This window comes from Clarias gariepinus, chromosome 26 (assembly GCF_024256425.1).
Source record: "Clarias gariepinus isolate MV-2021 ecotype Netherlands chromosome 26, CGAR_prim_01v2, whole genome shotgun sequence".
Classification (NCBI taxonomy): Eukaryota; Metazoa; Chordata; class Actinopteri; order Siluriformes; family Clariidae; genus Clarias; species Clarias gariepinus.
The window spans coordinates 22,039,179-22,067,138 of record NC_071125.1 but is presented as its reverse complement, the minus strand read 5'-3'; the positions used below and the strand labels follow the sequence as shown (position 1 = coordinate 22,067,138).

General features: G+C 40.4%; 1 protein-coding gene across 3 annotated transcripts; it reads left to right on the top strand.

Annotated features, from left to right (window-relative positions):
* The first annotated feature begins 565 nt into the window (after positions 1-565).
* Positions 566-27,046, top strand: flt1 (fms related receptor tyrosine kinase 1). Of its 3 annotated transcripts, none has more exons than XM_053487597.1 (30): positions 566-862; positions 4,415-4,511; positions 4,834-5,045; positions 6,048-6,172; positions 8,153-8,315; positions 8,407-8,543; positions 8,656-8,827; positions 8,930-9,047; positions 9,138-9,307; positions 9,415-9,562; positions 13,555-13,678; positions 14,855-14,963; positions 15,687-15,989; positions 17,192-17,338; positions 17,630-17,761; positions 18,255-18,358; positions 20,021-20,156; positions 20,233-20,337; positions 20,429-20,542; positions 20,756-20,844; positions 21,587-21,710; positions 21,797-21,894; positions 24,050-24,172; positions 24,267-24,378; positions 24,643-24,742; positions 25,378-25,483; positions 25,564-25,658; positions 26,008-26,074; positions 26,176-26,267; positions 26,649-27,046. In XM_053487597.1, the coding sequence occupies exons 1-30, from the start codon at positions 805-807 to the stop codon at positions 26,809-26,811; spliced, it is 3,843 nt and encodes a 1,280-aa protein (XP_053343572.1). In that variant the 5' UTR covers positions 566-804; the 3' UTR covers positions 26,812-27,046. The 3 variants fall into 3 exon arrangements, with proteins under 3 accessions (XP_053343572.1, XP_053343571.1, XP_053343574.1); XM_053487596.1 differs by having other exon boundaries at positions 26,173-26,267; XM_053487599.1 differs by lacking the exons at positions 13,555-13,678; positions 14,855-14,963; positions 15,687-15,989; ... (15 more) ...; positions 26,176-26,267; positions 26,649-27,046 and adding an exon at positions 10,801-12,672 and having other exon boundaries at positions 568-862.
* Positions 27,047-27,960: the final 914 nt, after the last annotated feature.

Genomic DNA, 27,960 nt, shown 5'->3' with positions numbered 1-27,960 from the left:
CTGATCCAGGGTGTACTCCGCCTTGTGCCCTAAGTCTCCTGGAATAGACTCCAGGCCCCCCTACGAGCCTGCATACAGGATAAAGAACACAATAAAGCTGTATGTGGAGTGAGTGTCTTGTGTGTGCATGGTGATGCGAGGATGTGATGGACTGGTATCCAGTCATGTTAGTGTCAGTGGTATGGGATAAAGGTTCTTTTCTGTGTGTGTGTGTGTGTGTGAGAGAGAGAGAGAGAGAAAGAGAGGGGGAGTAAGTGTGATCATTGAAATGTAAAATCCTTGACACCCTGGAGAACTAATGAGAATTATAATGCAGTAAATAATAAAAAGAGGGTCCAATCAAATGCACAATATTTTCCATGCTATAAATAAACTAACTAAAGGAGGGAATAACGTGAAATATAGTGAAAGAAGTTGCCGTAAACCTGTTGCATGGGTGCGCGTGCTCCTGAGCGCGCGCGGAACTGACCAGTCGCGCACTGAAGGGTGTGTCAGCGGCGCGTGCGTGCGTACCGGAAACTACGGGAGCGCTGGGAGACGAATAAATCCCCGGTGCACTGCCCACAATGGACAAGAGACAGAGTGGGAGGCAGAGCGAGTGTGTGTGTGGGAGTGTGTGTGGGGGGGAATTCATCAGTGAAGTGATTTCGACAGAAAGGACGCTTACCGGAGCAGCGCGCGAGACACCGAGTTAACTGGAGCAGCGCGCAGTGTTTGATCTTTAAACATCAAAGAAATCAATCAAACTCGGGGAGAGAAGATTAAAGTGATTCATAAGAACAGGACCTTTTTGTCACTTAGAAGATGTTGGAGATCTTTTTATTGATGCTGTGTGGACTGACGAGCCGTGTCCTGACCAAAGGTAGGTGTTTCACAAGAAATTATTATTATTAATAATCCTCATCACCATCATCATTATTATTATAATTAATAATTATTATTATAGTGCATACAGTATACATGATGAGAAACATTTATAACTTCACTTTCTCTAGTTAATGAGGAAGCAATGCTTAAAACCAACAACTATATTTATTTCAATATACACATAGAGGTCAAATAATAGTTACTTTTATAGCTTATATTCATTACAACTAATTATTATTGTGATGGACGTGTGCGCATGATTAAATAACCCAACTGTACTTGTATATTAAACAATTTGTTTGCACAACAAGAATCTGTTCCCGTCTTCTAAAGCGTAACTGTATACTTTGTACCTGCTAGCACTGGGATAAAGGTTAAAGAAAAAGGATTATTACAAGTGTTCAAGTCAAAATGGGACTTTTAATTGCGCAGAATAACAGAACACAGTTATGAGAGTTATAAAAAATATATATTTTTATCTTTATTTCTCTATATAATCCCCTGCTACACTATTGCACTTATCCCAGGATTTTACTAGTGCTCGGATACCATCAAGTCACCATCAAAAACTTTCACAGGACATCCAGTAAAGGAACTCCTTAAATGGCCCTTTTCATCAATGAAAAAAAAAAACAGCCTGGTTTGATCACCAAAGGCATTCTGTTTTTGCACAACCTCATAGTTCCCACCGCACCACTTGCACATTACAGGAACTCGGCTGGGAGTTATTTCCACATCCCAGGTACAATACTGACCTAACTCTGAGCCATTTCCACTTTGGGTTATTAAAGGAGTTTTCAGTGTTTCAGTCTGATCATTGCTCTGGCGTACTGAGAAAACTTTCTATCTCGATGGAATCCAAGCACTAGTGCGACGCTGGGATAAGTGCATTTACTGTAGCAGGGAAATATATAGAGAAATAAAGGGAGTTTTATAACTTTTATAACTGTGTTCTGTTATTCTCTACAATTAAAAGTTTCAGTTTGACTTGAATGACCATTATTATTATTATTATTATTATTATTATTATTATTATTATTATTACTGTGCTTACTGCACTAAAAGTGAACTACTGTAGAGAACTTTTAAGGAAAAAGATCTAAAATGGTGAAAGATTTCAGAACGGAAAGCTCTCTGTGCTCCTGTTTTGGCTCTTGTTCAGTCACAGAGGGCGTTTATTTCCTGAGCATGATGACTTTCTAATATAAATGACTGCGGGGTCATGACCACCACAAGGAAACTTTGGAAGTGCGCATGCATGCACAGGCCCTGCAGCTAATCAGCGTTCATGACTAAAACAGACCCCGAGGGAAGGAAGGATGGAGGGCAAACACCCTGCATCACTCCCCTGCTTTTTACACCAGTGTTTTTTTAAACCTGCCTTCCAGCTCGCAAGCTTTAAACACTTCTTTTTCTTTACTACAATAATAAAATATGCAGGCACAAGTGAAAAAGCATAAGAAATAACAAATCCATCACGCAGACTTGATTCCTCCTGTCTGTTCTAGTCAAATCGATTTCTCGTCAGCAAAACTGTAACAAAGTGAAGCTGCTGTTTATTGTGCACTGATGTGGATGATTTTTTAAATAACTTCAGGGCATGAATAAAGGTGTATACGGGTTACGCTAAGTAAGAGTACGTTTTACACCTTTAAATTATGTTGCACAAAATAATAGTAAGAACACACTTCGGTTATACAGAATAAGTTCTAAATTAGTTTCTAGGTGGTCCATTCCAGTTAACAGAAACATTGTTTAAAGTGACACTGTTTTCAAAAAGTGTAAAAAAAAAATAATACATACATAAATTTATACAGTGTATTTAATTGAATTCAATATTATTTGTATAGCGCTTTTAACAATTGTCATTGTCGCAAAGCGGTTTTACACAATCCAAAGAATTATTTAAGTTTGTATGGAATGTAAACGTGTTTGAATCAAAATGGTCAGATAGTCATAAGATATATATCTTTTCATAATTTAGAAACGTCGACCAAGTGATGACGTGTTTAAGATTATTTGCTCATGTTAATCACATGTTAGTCCAGTTCTGTGGACAAACCTCATCCAGAAAAACTAGATAGATAGATAGATAGATAGATAGATAGATAGATAGATAGAAAGATAGATAGATCCTGAGGGGAATTCAGACATGCAGAGTGACAATAAGGACAGTAGAAAAACAGGCTTGTAGTTTTGATTGCAAAATGTAGAGCATGCATGCAGTAGACACATGACATGTGGGAGATGACTTATGCTACAAATAGTACTGTGTTAAACTACAGGAACAACACAGAATGAGTGACAGCGAGGCATATTTTATATACACACAGTTCCTCACGTAGCCACATTTTTTATTTTTTTTGCAGGTATCGTGCATAACATAAAACAACAACAACTTACAATAGACCAGCTCTTCTTTCAAAGGGAACCTTTAACTCGTTATATTAAACCTTGTGATTACGTGGTGGGTTGACCCAGGTGTGTTGGTTCAGGGAAATCGTCTCTGCTTGACAGAGAAGATACGGGGTTCTACTCACTTCCCTTTCACCCCATGGTCCTGATACTGATTTAACACCCAACCGAATGTTAAATGTTAGGTTACAACGGGTATGACCTTTAGGGTGTAATTAGTAACAAAAGCTTGCTTTGGAGTGTGTAGAATATGCTGATTGAGACCTGGGCATCCAGCCATTATATTGCCTTGGTTTCATGTCGTGTGGAACTAATTGACTCAGCTTCCTTTTTTAAATTGAAACAGCAGCTTAGTATATAGGCGCCGTGTGAGAATGCTGGCAAGGAAATGAAGCTGTGAGTTTGGCATAGACAATGGCGAAAGCCAGCAGTGAACCCCAGACCAGGATGCATTAAGACGGTGTTTGGGAATGCATTGTGTCGCTGCAGTGTACATTTAAAGTAAGGAAACAGATTGATAGTGACTACATGTAAGCCATGTACAATCATCATTTATCAAAACGTTGACTTGTGGGTTTTTTTTGTGTGTTCAGGAAACGTTCGTTTTTTTGAGTATATGAGTTCAGAAGGATTTTGCATGCACACATTATACGTGGATAGAAACCACTAGAGATTACATTAAAATGAATTGAACCACAATCTCTTCAATTACTGTAGGGGTTTTGATGTGAAGTCAAATGTGATTACATGCAAGGGTAAGATATTATTCAAATGTACTGTATATCCCAGAGTTATGAAAACATATTTCACTTCCTCTTCCTAATTTATCACTACACACTTCGAGACAATGGCGGTATTTACTTCCAAATAGTTGGTTGGTCAAATATACAAACATAAGAGTGAAATTCAAGTGTAATTCCGATGACATGATTTTCAACATATAATCACAAACTTTTTTTTTTTTTCTTTAAACAACACTGACTTTGTGTTAGCTATCAAATAATTATAGGTTAATAGATCAGTATAAATGATACATTTCTGTTTCTGTTATTTCTGTACTGCTGAGTTTCAAGGTGTTACAGTATGAATGTCTTTCCTGCTTAATGGTTTGTTTTTCTTTTCCGTATAAAAGATGCAGAAAATAAAGGAAGGTTCAACTCTCCAGTGCTGGATGTAACTCAACGACAGATCGTCCTGGAGAAGAACCAGACGCTGCAGCTGAACTGCAGGTGACAAATCCAGAGTATTTCACTGCCTTGTTAGGTCTATAGACGTATAGGCTTTATACAGTCATAAGGACTGGTAAGAGGTCATCGACCAATTATTATATCCATGTAAGTATGGTAGAATATACACATACTATAATTATTTGAACATATTTATGCAAAAAATAGTAGCTGGAAAAAAAATGATGGCTCAGTGCACACTCTCCGGAAAACAAGCTTAAATCACAAAGATTAGATGATTATGAAATAAAGAGTTGCACCATCTTCATCCAGGACTGTGTCAAAAATCAGTATATATATTATACTTCAATCACTAATTTTACAGGGGGCGATGGGAGCTGGAGTGGGTGTTCCCCTCGAATGCGAACAAGAGCCACCCGAGTGTCCGTGTCGAACATAATCTTTGTGGCAGGCGGACGAACCACTACTGCAGCCGCCTTATCCTCAGCCCTGTGTTAGCCAAGCATACAGGCTCCTACCGCTGTCGCTATGCCGACAAGCATCACAAAAACACCTCTGTCTACGTCTTCATCCCAGGTAAGAAGCTCCATGTATCATTTTCCTCCACGGGCCTAAGGTCCTGCTCTAAGATCTTGTGTACTAGCCAGCCACTTTTGTTACGGCTAAACAGGATGCAAAAGGAAGCCAATAATATCTAAACAGCATTTTCTTCCAGAACAGCACATCCGACTGAGTAAATAGTTCTGGCATGGTTTCTCACCGGCTCCCCATTTCTTGTCTATATATAACCTGTAACTTTCATTTAAGTGCTACCTTAGGGAGGGACAGAAATAGCCCCAGCTGTCGAAAGGCACTGCTCCTGGGCAGCCTTTCCCAAGGCAGCAGGTCTTATCTCCCTCGCTCAGCCTCTCTGTCCGCATCCTGTGGTGCTCATGGGGGACTGGCGAGGGACAGGGATGGGGGAATAGGATGTCTCCCTTGGCAGAGGAGGCCTGAGTGTTTCTAAATGAAGGTGAAAGATATGGGTACTAAACTGTGGAAGCATCCAGGGGCAATGGAGATTAGCCTCAAGGCAGCATCATCCGAGAGGAAACGGCGGAAACGTTCCCAGAAACACAGTCCTCGAAAACGTCAGTAAAATAAGCCCCTGGTCACCTAACAAGGCCTCAGAGGGCCATCAATTGCCCTTGTGTCCATGTCTGTTAAGCCTCTCCTTCTTTTATATGGAATCAAAGCACATCAAGGAAACCCCTGCATCCAGGAGTCCTTGGGGTACTTTTGTTAAAATGTTCAGAGATTTTTTTTTTTTTTTAATCTTTCCTTTTAGTAACAAACAATAGAGCGAGCAACACCCAAGTTGTTTCAATAACACAAGATGATTCTAGCTGCAAATGAAAGTGCAACCAAGACGACAAACACACAAGGCTTTTGATACTGTAGCTAGCGAACTGTATTTCTTGCTGACTTCAAATTGTTCTGCAATCAAATTGCATGTCTGTGAGGTATTTGGCAAAGCAAGTTTGACTGCTCAAAGGAATGTGTATATGTTTTTTCCTGACCCCAGTGTTTGGGTTTCAGATAGCCAGCAGCCATTTGTAAAGGTGCAGAAAGAGAGCCCAGACGTGGTCTACATGAGGGAAGGACAAGACTTGGTGTTCCCCTGCAGGGTCACTGACCCTGACACTAAAGTCTCGTTAATCAAGGTGAGTACATTTAAGCAGACTTCTAAAATCCTTCCCAAATTAACCTCTGGCCGTGTTATATGTTGCTAATAAATCCTTGTACTGTACACATGACACATTCGCTCAACCACTATCCATATGTCATCGTCCTCATCAACATAATCATGGTCAGGAAAATCTTCTGAACCTGTTCTTATCGTGGCTCTCCACCCAGTGTCTTCCCTTTTTCCTTTATTCATCTATTTAAATCCACGGACAGCCCTTAAAACCACAATATTACACAACGTTTCTCTGATATTTCATTATTTGGGCTGGTTAAATATATATACTCATTTATCGCAATGAATAGTCATTGTGCAAAAATTGTGCAAACTGTAACCATGTGTTTGGGGAAAATAGTTTCTTCCTTTAATCTCTCCACCCAGTAACCACAGGCATTATCACAATTTCTAATGGTCCCATTGTCTCCCTCTGTCTTCCCTCACATCTCATCACCCTCTCCACCCATGTTCATCATAACAGTCTCCATGTTCTCTGTTCACTCTCATGTAATCTTGGTGAGACTCAGCAAGTCATCTGCAACTCCTTTTTTTTTTTTTCCATTGGCCCCGATCCATGAATCAGTTTGCGTGAGGGAGGATGCGTGTGACTGGGGTGTGTGTTTGTGTATTACGACCAGTCCTTCACCGGTCCCCATGTGACAAAGGTACCTGTCTTACGCCAGCAGGCAGAGAGAGTGGCGCCGCTGGCTTCCTCCAAATTCCTGGCACCATGGAGATGCAGACAGGACGCTGGGGTCTAAGTGCCTCCACATTAATGCCCTTGTACCTGGGGAAACGCTGATGTCTTTTCCAGCTGGTTGCCTCAACTCAGCCCCTAATCAGACATTAATTGGGATAATGAATATGGCCTGTGGACAAGTTGTGCAGTGTCTCGCGTACCAGAAATCTAGTCACACCATTTATAGCGATCATTGCCTTTGACTATAACAAAAAAAAAGAAAAAAGAAAAAAGCACTTCTGGATGGACAGAGTGCAGAAGGGAGCGAAACGACCAGTTCCCTTTGGCTCCCCTTTCAGGATGGAAGCTGTTTTGGGATTTGCCATCGATATGACATCCCTCTCCTCCCCTTGGCTTGAAAAAAGCTTCCTATTTAATTTCAGCTTGCTGTGTTTATGTAATGCTTGACCCTACGCACAGAGTCACAAAGGTAATCAGTCTAAAAATACAAGGCCATCTCGTTCTCCCGCTCAAACTTGGACTGTAACACAGTCTTAGAGTAGTTTTTTCCGGAAAGGATTTTTCCTCCCTTTTTTTTTTTTTTGGACAATATCTTTAATCTCGCACCTCTCGCATGTGGAAGAATACTCCAGGGGCCAAACTCTCACAAAAGCTGTGAAAGTGGCCAGAGGGGCCCTTCCAGAGATTGACCCGAGGGCCCCAGCCGCTGTGTCTATATCCTGTAGTAACAGGATGTGAGGCGATGGACCGGAGTCACGTTTCCACATCCTCAACACTCTCGGGCTCTGTATGAGGGGTGAAGGGGGGCATCTTATACTACTACGTGTAGATTGTAAGAACTTAAAACAGGAAACCCTGGCTATGTAAGAGCTGTATGGGAACGCATTGAAAAGGGCTTAGCTAACACATTCACGGTGTTGACCAGTTCACACTGGAAAGGAGGTGTCCACCTGATCCCTTGAGAAAGGGCAGGGCATTTCCAAGCTGTCACAGCTTCTCCAGTAAACATTTCCTCCTCTGGATTTAGAAGAAAACATAATCATAATCATAATCATAATAAGCTCTCCAACAATATCTGGCAGTCAATACCTTCTTACCAAATCTTTCTTATTTCAACTCAGAAGATATCAGAAGTAGACATACATGTATTGGCTAGATGTTAAGAGGTTGGGTTGTTAAACTGTAGTTAATTTTTATTTTATCCTCAATAGCCGAAAGGGTTCCTGTTAAGCTGAATGATTCATGTTCCAATCGTTGCAGTTTCCTGACCGAAGACTTGGCACTGATCACAGGAACATCATTTGGAACAACAGAAAGGGCTTTGTTGTCCGAAGTCCCACGTACTTCTATATTGGCCTTTTTTTCTGTGAAACCACCATCGGTGGGATAACGTACACCAACAAGTTCTTGACTTACAGACCAGGTACGATAACAGTTGACAGATATCCCAAATCATAGGCTCATTCTGATCTTGTGAATGCACTGAGCTTTCACTTTTGTTTGATTCCTACTAGTGAACAAGATCCAAAAGGTGTATCTGAACAGCACTGGCCTGGAACAGGCTCTCCAAGGAGAGCGTCTGGCTTTGAACTGCACTGTTACTGCTGAGTGGAACTCCAGAGTAAACATCGACTGGAATTACCCTGGAAAGGTACTACTAGCACGATAGCAGGGCATGATGTATTGCTCATATTTGAAAATCAGTTTTTGCATATATTAAAAATTTAACTTTTTCTTTCCCTGCATTGTTTTTTTGTGTTTAGGCAAATAATGGGGTCTCGATCACTCGTCGTATAACGCAGAGCAGGACCAACGTGGTGTTCTACAGCATTCTCACTGTCCCCAAACTGCAAAAGGCTGATAAAGGAGTCTACACGTGCCTTGTGACAAGTGGCCCAGCAAAACGGGAAGTCAACACCTCCGTTATAGTCCATGGTAAAGTTTAAAACTTCCATCACAACAGCAATCTGTTAAAAAATGTCTTCATTATGTATAAATGTGTCTCTTATATACGCATGTATATTGTTCGCTTTTCAGATCAGCCTTTCATCAGGTTAAAGCGTAAAGGCAGTCCACTGGTACAGGTGTACGCAGGACAGAAATCCTTTCGCCTGTCCCCCAAATTACAGGCTTTCCCTGAACCTGAAGTCATCTGGTGAGACAGTGGGAAACGCAAAAAAACAACAAACTCAATTTCAAAACACAAACTTAAATTTCATAACGTGTTTGTCTGATCGTTGTCCAGGCTGAAAGATGGGAGGGTAGCGGCTGAGCAGTGTTCACGTTACCATGTGGACGGCTATTCGCTGGTGATTCGGGACGTTGCCAAGGAGGATGCAGGGGTTTATACGATCCTCACACGAATCCAGCAGTTTGGTCTTCATAAGAACCTCACGCTCCCACTTCTGGTCAAAGGTGAGCTCGTCTCAAGTGGGGAGAATTCCAAAAAGTTGCCTCTTTTTGGCATCCCGAAGTTATTCACTTGGGTATTGACTGAAGTACCGTGTTATTTATACTTCCAGTTAAGCCTCAGATAGGGGAGAAAGCTGTAGCAGGACGGGACACAGTGACCATGCCACGGTACAGCAGGCAAGTCTTCCGCTGCACCGCCCACGGCGTCCCATCTCCTCGAATCCAATGGCTCTGGCGTCCCTGCCCTCCTAAAGGCTTGTAAGTGCCACACTATCCTGAGCACGTACACCTAACCGTACACACACCGTATTTGGGCATTAAACCTCTGTAAGTTTTGCAGAAGTTGTATTTTTGTAGCATGGATTGTAAATCATTGTAAAGTCATTTTATTTCACCAAACACCAAATCGTTTAAGAGATTGCTTAATTGCTATTTTCGTAGCTAATTTTCACACTGTGTCTGGTCATCATGTTTACAGTTAGTTTATTTTTTGCCTGTCCCTGTAGGACAAGTGTCTTATGTATGTATCTGTTTGTTTGTGAATGCAGACATGTTTTGTCTATTTCAGCATGAATTCAGACAGGGTTTCCTTTTAGCCTCTAGAACAGATGGTTAAGGAGCTCTTTCATCTACGTGTCTATTCATTTTCGTGTGAACAAGTGATTGTGTGTGTGTGTGTGTGTTTGTGTGGATGTGTATTTCCATGAATGTGTGCCTGGTACAGTCATAGAACTCAGTGTAACCTAGAGTTGAAAGCACAGAAAGAAAAAAAAAACTTCAAACGAGACGAGTTCCGTGCTTACAATAACGATTAGCTGGTTTCTAAATCAAACGCCATGATTTAATGAACTTCCCCTGCAGAATGCAGCCTGTTTATTATTCTGATTGGTTGGACGCATCCTGTCATGGCTTTCCTAATGTGTCATACACGAACTTTTCCGCATTCTCATGAGAAAAGCCAAGCCAGCACTATTCACAAGAGAAGAAACTCGCATTAGGGCGATACACATATGCATACAGTCCATACTGTACACACAACACCTACGACACAGGTCGAGGAGTCAAGTTATTATCTATTATGCATTAAAATTTAAAATCACTTTTCACTCTCTTATCCAATCCAATGCCGGTTTGTCGTTAATTTTAGAGCGCTGAGTCTACTAGTCCTTTGTCTTACTTTATATTGTATCCCACATCCTGGTGTAAAAGAAAAATGTCAATGAAATTAGAAAAAAAAAAAAAAAAAAAGAATTGTAGACTGGACTGGTGCCACAGAGTTCAAAGATTTGTAAATTCCCAATTTAAAAAGAGTAAATTGTGTAAAATGTTATATATTACTATACTGTATATTGAGATAATTATTGATTTGAATAAGAAAATGTTGTTGTACAAAAAAAAAAAAAAAAAGATGCCGTTGTATTTAAGTGCTGTTATTGAAAGTGTTATTGAGAGCTGATCACTGGCAGGATCCTGACCGAGGCCCTTATTCTTTGTAGCAGCCCAGCGCGGCTGGCCTGACGCTGAGGCGGAGGAGGCGCAGGGAGAGTGGCGCTGTGAGCCGGGCCGGCCTCCTAGCGCAGGACAGGCTCAAGCCTCGGCCATGGGAACGGCAGCGCTCTTATCTCAGCCGGGCAGGAGGCGCAGACGGACTTCCTGTGCGAAAATCAGAGCGCTTTTCCTCTCGTTGTTTGGCTTCCTCCCCGACGCGAGGCGGCTTCCCAGCAGCGTGATTGTCCCTGCGTCTTCAAACGTGGCACAGTCCGCTTCCTCAAGGGCTTGATCTATTCTTGAGAACTCTTCATCCCACAGCCTCCGCCACTACCACCACCACCTCCACCACCACCACCACCATCACCCCCTCCCCTTTCCAACTCGACCAGCATCTCCAACCAAACTCTTCCCTCCACCTGAAGCATTCAATCAACAAGCCAGACTATCCCTGAACCCCACTACCGCAGCCCTGCAGGCCCATGGCACCCTCTTGTGAGAGTCTGGTCTGTTTCCACGGCAGCTGCTTCAGAGACAGGTGCATGCTGGGAAACACCGACGCCCTAAGGACGAGGAGGAAGGGGTCTCCATACTGTATGCGTCCCATAGAAGAGGTTCATTCTAAGTTATTCCATCACCTCCATACGGTGAAAATGTTTTTTTAATTATCATAATTTTTTTTCATTCTGTCTTAAATCTCTCTCAGACATTTTTGAGCCAGAAGAAGTGCAATTCCATCCACACACTGCCCACGCTTTCTGGAGCTGCTTTTCGCTTTTTATTATGATTATCTTTTTTTTTTTTTTTTTTCCAAGTCCTGGAGTGGTACTATAATGGATGTATGAACCATGCCTGCTTCCAAGCCCCAGCCTGTCTGTTGTAGTTCTAACATCCACCAAAAAAAAAAAAAAAAAAAAAAAAAAAAGCTGTGAGTTCAGATCATGGATTCTGGATCAGTGCGTCAGTGTGAGCGTTCAGAGAGAGAGAGAGAGAGAGAGAGAGAGGTGGGAATGTGCGCTCACTGTTCATAAATCCATCCAGAACAATCTCTAGAGCTGGCCCAGAGCGCCTGCTGTGTAGGGCTTTGTGGGCCGGGCATCAGTGACTCCTGTCATCCTGTATCAACCCCGTGTCACCAGAATCCTAAGATTTCCTGATCGTGGCGGTGCTGAATATTCCACATGGCCATGATTTGTGTTGAAAAAACATTTTGAGTGTGTATGTGTATGTATGCATGCATATATATACAGTATATACGTGTGGTTCTGTGTGTGTGGGTGTGTGTGTGTGTGTGTGTGTGTGGGTGGGTGTGTGTGGGTGCAAGACTACGGTTTCTCACTTTTACGGGTCTGTCCCAATGTGATTTATCCTTTTTATACAGATTTTCTATGAGTAATATATAAACCTAATATTTAATAATTTTATACCACTAACGTACTTATGATAAATGCAAATAATTGCCTGGTGTGTAAGTTGACCCATAAAAATTTCAAGTATTGTCTAAATTCTGTGTTATTATCAAATGTATGTGGTTTTATATTAAAAGTCGAATTTATGTGTACAATATGGTCTTTTTTTTTTTTTATTATTGTGGAGTTTTGAAAATTCTCACTGATAGAAGGTTTAACCAATTACTGACCTTCTTGCAAATAAACTGATGCTCATTAAAAAAAAAGAAACTGGCTTTTTAAAATTTATTTATGTTTCAATTCTATTTCATTGACAAATTTCTAAAGCTTTTAATGAGGTTTAGTATGAAGCATAACTTAAATTCAACATACTTTCAATACTGTACTCAGGCACACGGAGAAAATGAATGTGTGTGTGTGTGTGTGGATATGTGTGTTAGCTGGGGTGGGTGTGTGAATCATAGAGGACTCTATCTTTAAACGAATGATTAAATGCAGGAAAAATGCGTGTTAGTCCATATGGTTAGAGTGAATTTGTTTCCTGGGAGGCGTGGGAGAGGACTGTGTGAGTGTATGGAAGTGTGTGATGTGTGAGGAATGCTGGTGTCATGATCAGGGTGGGACATGGGAGCACAGGAGATGGGCACTCGCTATCTCTGCCAAGAGGAAGAGCAATCAGAGAGAGAGAAAGAGAGGCGTCTGAGCCAGGACAGGACAGAGCGAGGCAGGGTGAGGTGGCTGGGAGGTGCGGTTACACACTCCCATACACGACATGCATATCACGCAGCACCTTACAACACACAACCGAGATATGTCTGATAGGCTCGGCAATTGGATGAGAACCTGGTTTGGAGAATGTGACGCTGTGCACGGGAGGGATGATTAGGTTAGAGGAAGTTTACACACCGGAGACAGCAGAAAACACCACGTCCGAGCACTGGACGCTGCTAATTACAGAACAAGGACACTTCAGGAAAACAAAAAAACAACACAGTGTCCTGAGTGTATGACACACAAGCACAATCACACCCACCAAACCTGAAATGCACAAACTGCACAGCAATACTGTATGTTTAAAAAAAAAAATTTAAAAAAAAGAAAGAAAATGATACAATTCCTCTGAAAACCAGGAACGCTGTTAACGAGGATTTGCAATTCCCAGGGGACAGATGTTAAGCATGACAATGAGCTATTTCCGGAGTTCCCTCTTCCCGCTGCTTCTCGCAGCTATGTCTTACACCTGTGTGGGGCGTGACATCACTCTCCAGCCAAACTAAGTCTCTCTCTCTCTCTCTCTCTCTCTCTCTTTCCCCCTCTCTTCCTCTTGTCTCTTTTCTGTCCTTTGGCTCTAAGATGTGAGGACCTGGCTTCCTCGTCCTCCTGGACCGCAGTGAGAGAGGGGACGGCAGTCACGTCCACCTACAATCCCGTCCTGAGCGTCAGACACACACAGGAAGTGTTGCAAGGGAAGAACAAGGTGAGAACCCCCAAAGGGTGGACGTTTTGTAGGGCAGAAGAATGATGGACGCGTTTAGGAAACTGACTGAAGTGTGCGTTTCTGGTGAAGTCGGGAAAAGGCGGGGCGGCCGTTGTTTATTAACTGACCGGTCGAGACTACATCACGGTCACGGTACAGACAGTACTGTTACCAGTCACACTTAATCTACTGCTCTACCTCCGTGCATCACGTCATGAGTCACTTTTCCTAAGCTGCAGGGGCATTTCACCAGGGGGGGGCAGTAAAAACCCCAGATCGCAGACAGCAATACTGAACAGTTTGGTGATTTTGTTTCATTACATTATACCAGAGCAGCGTTGAACTCTTCTAATTGGATTCTAATTGGTCAGATGGGAAGGTGTTTTTTTTTTTTCTTCCCGAATGGCATCTCTAAAAATAGTTTAGGCTCCAAATCACATGTGTTCTTGTTCTACAAGGGCCGTTCAAGTCAAACCGGGATTGCGTGAAAACTCCCTTTATTCCTCTATGTAATTCCATGCTACATTAATGCACTTATCACAGTGTTTCACCAGTGCTTGGATACTATCAAGGTAGAAAGTTTTCTCAGTATGCCAGAGCTTTGATCTGAAACGCTGGCCTCCCAGGAACTCCTTTAATGGCCCTTTAATGTGGAAATGGCTTGGAGCAAGGTCATGAAACGGCCTGAAATAGAAGAGCTATTTACAGTTGGTTTTCACATTTTTCTATAAATCATTCGATATAACTATCAATGGATTACAAAAAAGCCTGACGTGTCAAGAATTAAATCACCAACAGCTACAGTACGATAGAGGAATAAAAGACTTCAAGACATGCTGCTATTGGAAAATAATCCAGATCGCTACACATCACTCCTCTTTATATTGATGTCGATCAACACTCCAGTCCATCTTCTTTTGTTTCTCGACATTTCAGACCATCTAAGAACCAGATTCATGTCTAGGGCATACACATACAGTATAGCACGGTACATTTCTTACCTGAAGGCAAATGTTATTTCAGAAGGTAAAACGGATATGCGAAAGATTTAGTTTGCTGAGAAAGCAAAGTATTATTTAGCTCCAGTCAGTTTACAAAAGATTTATTTATCTCTATATATAAAACCACAATTTGTAAGTGTCAACTAATTCAGGCTGTGTGTGTCTTGGCTTTCAGACTATAGGTACTTTAACAGTTGGCAAGGCATTAATATCTGGCATCTACCGCTGCGTGGCTTCCAACTCAGTGGGCACAGACGAACTGGACATCCGCTTCTATGTCACAGGTATTTTTAGTTTCCTTAAACAATTGAACAAAACACTTGCAGCTACTTTTACCACAAAGCTCCTGAAATGTCATTACACGACAGGCAGGATATATTACCCCTGATAACTTATTTTAAATATTGCCATGGACGTCATATGCTGTAGATCATTTTCCTCTCTTCATCTTCCTGTATCCATCCATCTCTCTCTTTCTCTCTCTCTATCTCTCTCCCTGCCTAATATTCTATCCTTTTTTTCCCCTATTATTTCTGATTCTACATCAGGCTAAATTCGGCCCCCGTGACCATAGTGGACGTGTGGATTGTTGCAATGTCTACGGGGTGATTAGGGAGGTGAACAGGAACCTGTGCTCCTTATCAGCCCGCTTCCCCAATACCGCCTTACATGCTTTATTTGGAGAGTTCTGGTGGTGTTCGAGAAAGATAAACATTATCTTCCATCAGGAAAACCTCGAGCGGTTTCCACGGGAAATTTCAAATAGCTAAAGTAAATAAAAGCACTTTGCACGGCGGGGCGGCTCTCTCGCCACTTTTACCGACAATGGCTATTCAACATTGTCATCAAAGGTTCCGAAAGACAAAAAAAAAAAAAAAAAATTCAGCTCGATCAAGAGTCACAAAGTGCTTTTCATGATGTTGTTCTTCACTTTGTTTGTCAAGGTTAACAGCAGTCTTTATAAGCGTCACTCTAAAACGCCTTCTTCTCCTTCCCACCAATAACAGACGTCCAGGGAGGCTTCAGCGTCTCCGGGGACTCCGAGGAGGGGCCAAGGGAGGGCAGGGACCATCACCTGTCCTGTGTGGCCAACAAGCACCTGTATTCCAACATGTCATGGGTCAGAGTGACGGGCAACTCGACAGGCAGCCCATCTCTGGTTGGAGAGCTGACGGAGGGAGAATATTCGCTCACACTGCGCTTGACGCTAGCAAACCTGACAGCGCAAGACTCTGGGAGGTACCGCTGCTCTGCCACACACCTGGTCACGGGGCAGCAGTCATATCAAGAGGAACTTGTGATGGTTGCAGGTGTGTGTCTTGGTGTGTCTTTCTGTTCGAGAACCACTGTGTATTCCATTAACGAATAACCTTAAACTAAAAATAATTAGGCTGCCAGATTTAGCTGCTTCAGTTCACTTTGTGTGCCGTGTGTAGGTGTAGTTTTGTACACGTTGTCCACCAGATGCCCTTGGAAAAAAAAAAAAAAAAAAAACTGAGAAAGCACGGAAACACTCAGCTATTTCAAAACCCTTTCAAATTGTTCTCTAAACAAGCAAACACGCTTGTATGAGTCACGTAAGGATGTGCTGACTGACATCCACACATAAGAGCTATAGGTTGAGTAAATGGGTGTGTGTTGTGTGTGTGTGTTGGTGGTGGTATGGTGTGGGGGAGACCAGCAAAGGAAATACAGGAAGAAAGAAAGAAAAAGACAGAGGGTCCTTGGGAACCAAGTTGTTTAAGCTTCCTGCAGTCGTTCAATCCAAGGCTGTTTCGAGGCAGAACTTCTTTCACGTGGGAATGCGAGCTGGACAGAAGGAAGAGCACACAATGCTACTTCCCAAAGCGCCGCATCTACAGAGTGCTTCACGGGGGCCGAGAACAATCAGCCAATCAGCAACTGTCAGAGACCAAGGAAAGAGACAATAATCAATTGTCTTAGAGAGGAAAAGATCCAGAACAACAATCAGCTCGTCATGAGGTTACCTGTTCTATATTCCTCTATCCTGGTAGTATTTGGCACCGTTTAACACAAAGACTTCCTTAAAAGAGACTCCTGCAATAACGATGAAGTGTCGAATAGGTGCACAAACGAAACCTAATCTGGATGTGTGGGAATTGGGATGCGAGGAGTCCGTTGCATCACGGATGGATAATAGAATTATGACGGACCGAAACAGGCATGCAGCCAGCTGTGAGGGAAGTCGCACTTTAGTCAAGTCAGGGCAAAATGGCAATGTTGGTGAAATACCCAGAAAGTTGTCAACAAATGGCTCAAATCCATTGGCTGAGAGTCAAACTTTCCAGAAGACAATTTGTAATGAAAGAAATAGAGCTCGCTTTCTGTAAATCACTCAGTGCTTCGTTAATGTGGTCCAGTAGGCCTACTTATATGCCAAGTGACAGAAATATGACATCACCGCTTCCTCTCCAGAGATATCAGTGATCTTTTTCATTCAATTCTGGACATGCACAACTTAACATTGACATTTCCACGTATCCATGTTTAGTCCTGGAGGCTCCAGTGCTGCTGCAGAACCTCAGCGATTGCAGCGTGAACATCAGCAACTCCGTGACCCTTCAGTGCCCTGCCAGTGGAGTGCCACGACCTCTGATCACATGGTACAAGGACCGGAGGAAGCTCAAGCAGGTGTCTGGTGAGAAAGAAATCCAGGAACTCTTTGAGCTCTTGAGTTCATGGGGTCAAATTTAATACACAGTGACATACACAGTACGATAAGCAGAGAAATGCTGATATTACCTTTAAAAAAAACTATTAAGAAATAAATATAAGAATAAAATAAAATAAGATAAAATGTCTTTGTTGGGTGTGTGAGCGAGCCTTCTTAAATCTTTGCTCCTGCCTTGTATCCTGTGTCAACAACTGTTTTGTTGTTTGTTTAATTAGCCTGAAGCGAGCCGCTAGATTGACGGGTTTTGTGTCCCAGGTATCATGCTGGCGCCAGAAGATGGCACTCTGCACATTGACCGGATCACTGCTGAGGATGAGGGCATGTATACATGTGAGGCCAGCAACGAGAGAGGATCTGTAGAAAGCTCGGCCTACATTTCAGTCGAAAGTAAGAGAACTGAAGCTGTACTGCTATTACACACCGTTTCCTGTAAACGCTATTCCGCTTACTGTAAAACTGTTTACTCACCTGCCCCAATGTATTAAGGTAAACGGGCTCCTAATTACACTTAGCTTCTGTCACGCTCTGTCTCTGGGTCTCTCACACTGTCTGAGTTCAGGAAGGAAGCTGTCTCCCTTTCTGATTTCCGACAGGAAAGCGTCTGGTTTACGACTCGTAAACTATTTAGCTATTTGTACATCGTCTAAAAAAAAAAAAAAAAAGAAAAGAAAAAAAAGAAACAATCCTGGAATGATGAATGGGTGAGGCAGCTCAGTGTTTGACCGGCAGTGACAGTCTGGTAGACTGAAAGCACTTCTGAAATATGACTGCCCTCTTTGGGCACTGCTGAGAAATGACAGAATGGAGTAGAGCGAATCAGAGTCAAGAAGATGGGAAAGATGTCAATGTGTTGTTCTTCCCTACGTTTTGTGTGTCGCAGATTCGGAGTCGTTCTCCCTGGAGATCCCCTTGTTGGCCTGCACCTGTGTGGTCGCCACGCTCTTCTGGCTGCTCCTAACGCTTCTCATTCGCAAGCTCAGACAGGTGAGGGCCGATCAGACCATCTCTTTTAGTGCAGAGAGCTGGATGTCTACTGCACTTCCTGGAAAACACATGATGGTGTGGCCCAGCATGGTATATCCACTAATCTGAATCGAGGAAGGTCTTAAAACTAATCAAAAAATCAATCAATCAATCAATAATTTATTTATATAGCACTTATTAACAACTTCTAACAAAGTGCTTTACATAACAAAGAGAGAAGAAAAACAATAAGAATAGAAAAATATCAAATAAACACAAATTTCTCAGATAAAAAATAAACATAAACACACAAAATTTAAAAAATTAAGAAAAGTAAGAAATAGATAAAAATGAGATCAAACAGAATATTAGGGATATACAGTAGATCTACAAGGACAAAACTTATTTAAAAATATTATCATATTTACATTTAACAAAACTGTAAAGTGGGCGTTCCTATACATTAAAGATGTACAGACAATTATTTGGGTGGACGTAAGATGTCTGTCTGTTTGTTTGTGCACGCACCAAGTGAAAACTAATTTGAATGGGGTTTTCACAGGTGTATTTGACCGAGCTTAAGGTAATACAGTATATGGGCTTTGTTTCATTGCAAATGGCCCACAGGAAAAGAAGATATGCTACTTTAAAATTTAAATAGAAAACGCCATTATATCATAAAAAAAACATCGGTTCATGGATAGCTCAGTGGTTAAGGCATTAAGTTCAAATCCCAAAACCACCAAGTGTCCCTGTTGGATCCTTGAGCAAGACCCTTAACCCTCAACTGCTCAGATGTATAATGAGACAAAATGTAAGTCACTCTGGATAAGGGCTTCTGCCTAAATGTATATTTCTCAGCCACTTTTATTTTGTGTACTGTATTTTAAATGTATTTAAAGCTGAGAAAAATTTTTATAATTAATTTTATCAGGAGACAGCACTGTAGCCTCGCACCTCCAGGGTCAGTGGTCGAATCCCAAGTTCAGGTCTGTGTGTGGTAGGTTTCCTTCTACAGTCTAAAGAAGTCCAACTAGTACACTAATTGGCAATACCAAATTGCCTGTAGTGTGTGAATGTGTGTTTGCCAATCCATCACAGGGCAAAAACACACATACTCACACACTGGGGGCATTTGGAAATGCCAGTTGTTCTTTGAAAACATACCACACACAGACCAGATGGATTGGCACCCCATACAGGGTGTACCCCGTCTTATGCGCCAAGTTCCCTGGGATAGACTTCAGGCGTCCCGTCAGCCTGCACAGGATATGCCAGGGGTAGCTCAGTGGTTAAGGCATTAGACTACGGTTCGGAAGATCCCAGGTTCAAACCCCACAACCACCAAGTTGCCACTGTTGGGCCCTTGAGCAAGGCCCTTAACCCTCAACTGCTCAGATGTGTAATGAGATAAAAATGTAAGTCGCTCTGGATAAGAGCGTCTGCCAAATGCCTAAATGTAAATGCATTAGAGAGAGAGAGAGAGTAAGTGAGTGCATGAGTGATATGAGATTTCTGTTGCAATATAATAATCTAACTGGCTAGTGTTTATTCAAATCGCACAATGGACTAATCATATCACATATCATCCTGAAATACTTTTATTACTACATATAAAAATGAGTTCAAACAAACACGCCTCTTCATCTATGCTTGTGCTTGTTTACAAATATTGTGTCTCAGCCGAACTCAAGAAACAGTAAGACAGAATACCTGCCAATCATCCTGCACCAGGGGGAGGGGCCTCTCGACGAACACTGTGACAGGCTACAGTATGACGCAGAAAAGTGGGAGTTCCCGCAGGAACGCCTTCAGCTGGGTACGTATTCGTGTGTGTAGTAAGTATGAGATTTGCATGGTGTTAAGTTGATGGACGTTGATCTCTCCTTCAACAGAAAAGCCACTGGGACGAGGGGCGTTCGGCAGAGTGATGCAGGCGTCTGCTTTTGGCATCAGCAACTCAACCGGCTGCACCACAGTGGCCGTCAAAATGCTAAAAGGTATCCAGAGAGAAATGATAACATACCGATTTATGCTGATTTGTTACACAAGTCGAGTCATGAGTCATGAGATTCCTCGCCTGTCCAACAGAGGGAGCCACACCGAGTGAGCACAAGGCACTAATGACCGAGCTGAAAATCCTCAACCATATCGGACATCACCTGAACGTAGTCAATCTCCTCGGGGCCTGCACCAGACCAGGAGGTGTGTGCTTCTTCCTCACGCAGTATTTGTACAAATAAACCGGAACAAGTCAATCACATCCTACGCTCTGACGTTTAGTCAGATATATATATTATATATAAACATTCATGAATAATGTATATGTACACAGAGCTACTTTTAACACTTGATCAAAGTAATTTTTTTAGTTTACATTAGTGTCGAATAATCATCCTGAGGCTTTTTCATTCTCAGGTCCTCTTATGGTCATAGTGGAATACTGCAAGTATGGCAACTTGTCCTCATACCTGAGGAGCAAGAGGAACGTGTTCACTCTAAACAGGGTTGGTCCCACACACACACACACACACACACACACACACACACACCAGGCTTTACCATCAGTCTCCTATTCAAATGTTTCTCTTTGTTCTTGGTTAAACATTTGCCGTCTTATTGCTGTTCTGTGCATTGTTGTGTCTTTACAGACGGCCAGATAAGGCTCCACAATGTATGAGGATATTTTAAGTGGCGTTTTTTTTTTAACATCCTGTTCTCATTTCCTTCTGAAAAGCCTCGCTTTCTGTTTACCACAAACACTGTTTCTAGGTTGACAGTTTTTCACTTCTGGGCTGGTTTTATCTCCTTTCCTCACAACGCCTCCCTGAAAGAGGCCTCTCTCTCTCTCTCTCTCTCTCTCTCTCGCTCTCTCTCTCTCTTTCTCTTTACTCGCCACACAAAGTCTACTAATAATGTATGGTTTACTGCTAATTATGCTGAACATGTCACCTTCACAATCTTTCTCACGAGAAACATATTTTGTCATTTTAAAAGTAGAGCAGAAACTGTCAATTAAATAAAATATTTAATGAAATATTATCATAAACACAATGCACTACACTACTATTGTTAGCTACGAAGGTCAGCTACTTTGATAGATTAGCATGCAGGTCATGTGGAAAGATTTACAGACACAATGCTCTGATCTGGACATGGAGGTGGTTTGTTGAAACCTGTAGACACTTCCAATCTGTGCACCGTATCACGCTCCTTTTCTTTAAATGCTGATTCTGTGGTTCATCTCAGGTGAACGGAGAGAAGGAACAGGGACAGCAGGATGAGTGTGGGAGCTGTGTGGAGAGCCAAAACAGTCAGAAAGACAGCGCTGGGTTGGAGGGTGAAAGAAAAGAGGAAAATGAGGTGGATAACGGTGAGGATCTTACTTACTGTATATATTTATTAAAAAAAAACTACCTGAGTTAATAGACCAGACTTGGACTATCTTGGTGTTCACAGGTCCTGTCTTGTGCTCGAACACTCCTCTACATCTAGAGGACCTGATCTCATACAGCTTCCAAGTGGCCAGAGGCATGGAGTTCCTCGCTTCACGCAAGGTACAAGAGTGTCTGTGTTTGTGTCTGTATGAAATATTTGTACTTATAAAGGCATCTTCATGCTTATTGATTTTGGTGCATCATCATTGTTGTTATTATTGTCATCATCATTCTTGGTTTGGTTTTAAATCCCTAACAAAACACGAGTTGCAATTACTTTTATTGTCATGTTTTATTAAAAGGTAATACACACATCCCATATATTAATATGTACAGGATTGTGTTAGATCAGACTATACATACATAAAAGGTCTTACATCATACATCACAAGCTATCCTTTTGCACAGTATTACAGTAGTACTTTCATAATTGACAAAACTTGAAACACGAAGTAATGTGACATTTCCGTTGCAGTTTTCAGTTACAGAATTTGGCACATCAAAGCAAAGAGAGTTTTACAGAAGCGCTTATAGACTCCATCTTAATGACAGTATGAATAGGTCAGTGTTAATGAGAATTTTTAAGCTGTTAGAGAACAAAAGAAACAGTACAAGGATTGTGTTTGGTAAAGAGGTAGGGCCTGTATACATGGTTTGAAAAGCCAGTGTTCATAAAGCCAGGAGTTGTCCAAGGAAACAAAAGCATCTTGATGCATGTTTTTTTTTGTATACTGATACACAGTGACCATCTCAACCAGGATAGAGTTAGTTGACAAATTGACCATGTGCATGTCATTCCACATGAATTTATTTAAGGCACACTTTGTAAAAGGACCAGCAATGGGTACTCAGATAATTTAGGCTTTTCTACAGTGGCTAAGAAGTGCAAAACCCGAAAATTAAAATAACAGATTTAAAAACACAAATCAAAAACAAAATAACAAAAACAAAAATACAATAACAAACTAACAAAAACAAAAACAAAATAACAAATAAAAACAAAATAACTAATAAAAAAACAAAATAACAAAAACAAAATCAAAATAACAAAACCGAAAACATACTAACAAATTTAAAAAGAAAAGAAACCAAGAACAAAGTAACAAAATATTTAAACAAAATAACAAACTGGACAAAAATGAACAATTTCAAAAACAACATAAAAAACTTAATGATCAAAACAAAATAACAAATTAAAAAACAAAATAACAAAAACAAAATAACAAAACTCAAAACAAAATAACTAATTCAAAAACAAAATAACAGAGCCAAGAGCAAAATAACAAAAACAAAATAACAAAACTTAAAACAAAATAACTAATTCAAAAACAAAATAACAGAGCCAAGAGCAAAATAACAAAAACAAAATAACAAAACTCAAAACAAAATAACTAATTTAAAAACAAAATAGCAGAGCCAAGAACAAAAAAACAAAAACAAAAAAAAAAAAAACAAGAATAAAATGACAAAACCAAGAATAAAATAAGAAATTCAAAAGCAAAATAACAAAATCAAGAACAAAATAACAAAAAAGAAAACAAAATCGAAAAACAGACTACAAATACAAAAACAAAAAAACAAAACGAAGAACAAAATTCAAAAACAAAAATAACAAAACTGTAAACAAAAGAACAAAAACAAAATTACAAAACCAAAATCAAAATAAATTCAAAAACAAAAATAAAACTGTAAACAAAATAACAACAACAACAATAATAATAATAATAATAATAATAATAATAATACATTTTATTTAATGGCGCCTTTCATGGCACTCAAGGACACCTTACAGTCAAAGTATGCCTTAAAACAAAAACAAAACTCAAAACAAAATAACAAATTCAAAAACCAAATAACGAATCAGAAAACACAATGTAGTACACAAAAGCACTGCAGCCTCACAGTATTTTAAATGTCCGGTCCGGCATTTTTTACTCAAAATATACAGGAAGTAATGCAGCCTAATGGACATTTAAAATACAGTGATGCTGTAGTAATTCTTGTATGTCTTGAGTGACAGAGTCTTGTCGAATTAGCGATAAGAATTTCATTCGTAAACTATACCCACCTTTTCCAGTTTGACTGAATTGACGTTGTGTTTTCTTATTTGGTTTCATTTTGTTTTGTTTTTTTATGAATTTGTTATTTTGTTTTCGGTTTTGTTATCTTGTTTGGCACTTCTTGGCCATCGTACTTTCCCACTTGACCAGACAAACTAAATAAAATGTCTGCGGTAACGCTTGTGTGCTCTACCCTGTATGTCTGTTTCCGTCAGTGTATACACAGAGACCTCGCTGCCCGAAACATCCTCCTGTCAGAAAACAACGTGGTGAAAATCTGTGACTTTGGGCTTGCTCGAGACCTTTACAAAGACCCTGATTACGTGCGCAAGGGAGACGTGAGTGCATCCGAACCTGCATTAAATGATGCATGAGGCTAATACTTAGAGAAAAGTTCACCAGAAAGATCATGTGTTGTACCTGTCTCTGTAGGCTCGTTTACCGCTGAAATGGATGTCTCCGGAATCGATCTTCGACAAGGTCTTTACCACTCAGAGCGACGTCTGGTCTTACGGTGTTCTGCTCTGGGAAATCTTCTCACTTGGTAATGAGTTTTAATTACAGCAAAAAAAACATTTTCATTAGGCATACTCACTGGAAAGAATTAGTTATTATTACTGCAGTCATTCATTACAAGTCCCGGTTTGACTCGAACGGACTTCTTATTTATTGTAGTATTTTTTTCCCATGAGTACAGTACATAACATCACACTGTCTGTGTCAGAGATCTAAAGATTATCAGTACATTGTCTACACAAGGACGCATCTTCCTTTTCCTCTTACGCGATTGTGTTTTGGTGGCGTTTAGGGGCGTCGCCGTATCCAGGACTGAACCTTGATGAGGAGTTTTGCCACAGACTGAAACAGGGAACTCGGATGCGCGCTCCAGAATACAGCACTCCTGAAATGTGAGTAAACACACTGTGAAAACACATTCTATGGGTAGCTGAATTAAATCACTAACGAAGGGATGAAAGTGTGGTAGGAGTGTTGTGAGACACAGAACCTGGATGTGACGAAGCAGGATCAGTGTTTCAACCACAGAAGGGATTATTTTCCTACGACAGCATATCCTGAAAGGCTTTTATTTTTTTTCCTTTAGTATTCATTAACCAAGGATGCAGTATAGTGATTACTATACTTTAAGGAGACAATACATAGATCTTGAAAACTGCATTTATGTTTAAAATGTATAGTAATACATGGGACCTTTAATTTAGTTTGTGATTTAGATTTTCTGTTTCTTGAGAAAGTTCCTGTGGGGTAAAAACATAAGCACTGTTAGAGCTGTTAAACAAACGTGTCCTTACAGCCAACTTGGCTTTATTATATCTGTTGATTATTTGCCATAGACTGTGCAGATTGTCTGCCTTACCTTATTGCAAAGGGGAAAAAAGGGATCCATTCTTTTTTGATGTGGAAGCATCTATTCCTGTAAATCATAACATTATTAATATCCTTCACAGCCCTAACACAAAGGCACGAGAGCAAATGTTTGTGTTTCGGTTCTGATTTGAAAGATAACACGAAGGCTGTTTTGCAGCTACAGCACAATGCTGATGTGCTGGGAGAAAAACCCGGCGGACCGACCCACCTTCACTGAGCTGGTGGGAATGCTAGGAGATCTTCTCCAGGCCCGCGTACAACAGGTACGCTGTCTCAACTCCTGCTTCAAAGCTTCTTATTATACTGAAAGACTTTATTGGATTAACACTTTCTGGTTTTTAAGGATGGGAAGGATTACATCCCGGTCAACATGTTCGTGTCAGGAGAGAGCGGTGCCGAACATCTGGACTACAGAGACACACACCAAGGAAGCCCGTGGTACTGTAAATGTGCATCCGGGAAAATATCCAGGAGTGAAACAAAGGAATAAAACATTGTTATTATAAAAGAATATTCAGTGAAGACTGACTAGAAATATCAGTACAATGCTGAAATGTATTTTTATTCCTCCTACACCACAGCAATTCCTCAATGCTTATAAGGATTTATTTACTAAATACCCTTTACTCATTTAGAGTCATGTTTAATTATAGAATGTCAGAATGGTAGCTGTGAAGAACCAAAGTTCACCTCAAATGCAAACAACAAAGCAAAATTAAAAACACACACTCTGATTATACACACAAAGAATGAAACTAACAAATCTCTTTCTTCTCGCCTTTTAAAGCTACATCAATACCAAAATCGATTCTGTCGCTACATTTGAAGAGGACCTGAACCGAGAAGGCCCAGAAGTACGCTTTTCAAATAACGCATGTTTATTCATTTAAATTTTACTTTTGCTTATGGCTTTTCCTGAATGCAAGGTGCTAGAGTGTGTTCTTCATGTTAGCAGGATTCGCAGTCTGACAGTGGCATGGTTCTCCCGTCTGAAGAGCTCATTCAACTCACATTTACTGACAAGCCCAAGACCAAAAAGATAACCAGGTGAGAGCGATGGTCTGGCGGCTGCAACGCTGTATTATGACTAGTGAGAAACTTAAGTCTACTTTTAGTCCTGGGTTCAACAATGAGTGTGCTTTGTTAACATTCAAACAAACGTCAATAAATAAACATCAATTACTTTTACTTAGTTTTTGACTTTCGCTAGTGTTAACTAATGAAGTAAATAATGGTAGTAAAGCGAACCTTAACATAAACCTTTACAGAATAAACATATGTTCTTATCAGGCAGCTTAAACAAACAAAAAAAAGTTTAACACAATGAATTTGTTTACTTGCTCACTTTGATATTTACGTGTCCATCATATGATGAGTGTCTAATCACACAATGGGACACGAGTTATAACGACTTTACTTCTGCTCTAGGTTCTTTTTGAAAAGCCAGCAACAGGACAAAACATCGCCCGCTCCTGCTCTCCCCTGTGTGAGTGGCGCCCCCTGTGGCCAGGGGGAGAACAACGACATCGCCGCCCCCTGTGGTTCTCCTCCTCCTGATTACAACACTGCTCTGTTCTACTCTTCGCTTTAACACTCTCCTGAATATAACTGGGCCTTTAATTAGTGTGCTTATAGACATGTTCATAATATTTTTTACATTTTTATAATATTTTTCACAAATTATAAAAAAATAAAATAAATTCGGACTCATTAGCTTTAAACAATATATGAGATTTTGCCAAACCCCTCGATTAAAATAAAATATATGCTAATAATATACAATCTTTAATTAATTAAAAATAAATATGAATCATGAATTCTTTATTATTATTATTATTATTATTATTATAAAATGGGTGATTATAATATATAATTTTTTTATATTATTGGTAAACATAAGTAGTTTATTAGGATTTTTATTGAAGCAGGCATTTAAAATCAGCTCTACTAATTAGTATTTATAATTAAAATGATTTAAATGGATAAATATGAATTATTAGAAGTTTTCAGAAATGCTGGACAGAAAACTAGCAACCTTAATACTTAACTGTACTTAAATCTGAGTGGTTAAATGCTAGTTTGTTTGTTTTTAAGTCACAGAATTCAATTATTTAAAATATGTTTTATTAAAGTACTTAATAGATCACACTGGTTGGTTAATTGGCCTGGTAACGAAGAAAAAATTATATAAAGTGAATTTCCTAACATTGTTTGAGAATGTTTTAAATTACAAACATTTGGTAAACTGTTAAAAATGCAACATTTTGAGATTTATAACCTGATTTTTTTACTTTGGAATTTGTTGTAGTCCTCCTCTCTCTTTTTCTTTTCTTTACCTTCTAACATTTTACCAAAGGCTCTCTAAAAATACAATCAGCGGGTTTAAAGTAAAAGCTTTAATATTGATGGAGTTTAAAAGAGAACACCTAAATTCCTAAAAAGAAAATAGAAGAATAATGCTCGAGATATTCACTTTATATATATACAATATATATGTTTAGACCAGAACTAAGCTCCACCCGAACGGGAACTGAACTGCTTAGCTCTGCAGCTTTTCCTTTACAAGCCTAAAATTTCGCCTCTCAATACTCTCGATTGATACGTATTGGGATCCTCATAGCTATACACATCAGGCTGTAAGCAAATACAGATGTTACACAGCTGCAGACAGGCAGTGCAGCAGCTCATCAAGCTTTAAATGAACGCTTCTACGAGTTCGGCCTCACATCCTGTTCTAATG

Coding starts and splice junctions, on each gene's coding strand:
- flt1 (XM_053487596.1), top strand. CDS start 805: ATGTTGGAGATCTTTTTATTGATGCTGTGTGGACTGACGAGCCGTGTC. Junction 20,543..20,755: donor GGCCTGCACCAGACCAGGAG/GTGTGTGCTTCT, acceptor TTTCATTCTCAG/GTCCTCTTATGGTCATAGTG. Junction 26,268..26,648: donor AAGACCAAAAAGATAACCAG/GTGAGAGCGATG, acceptor CTTCTGCTCTAG/GTTCTTTTTGAAAAGCCAGC.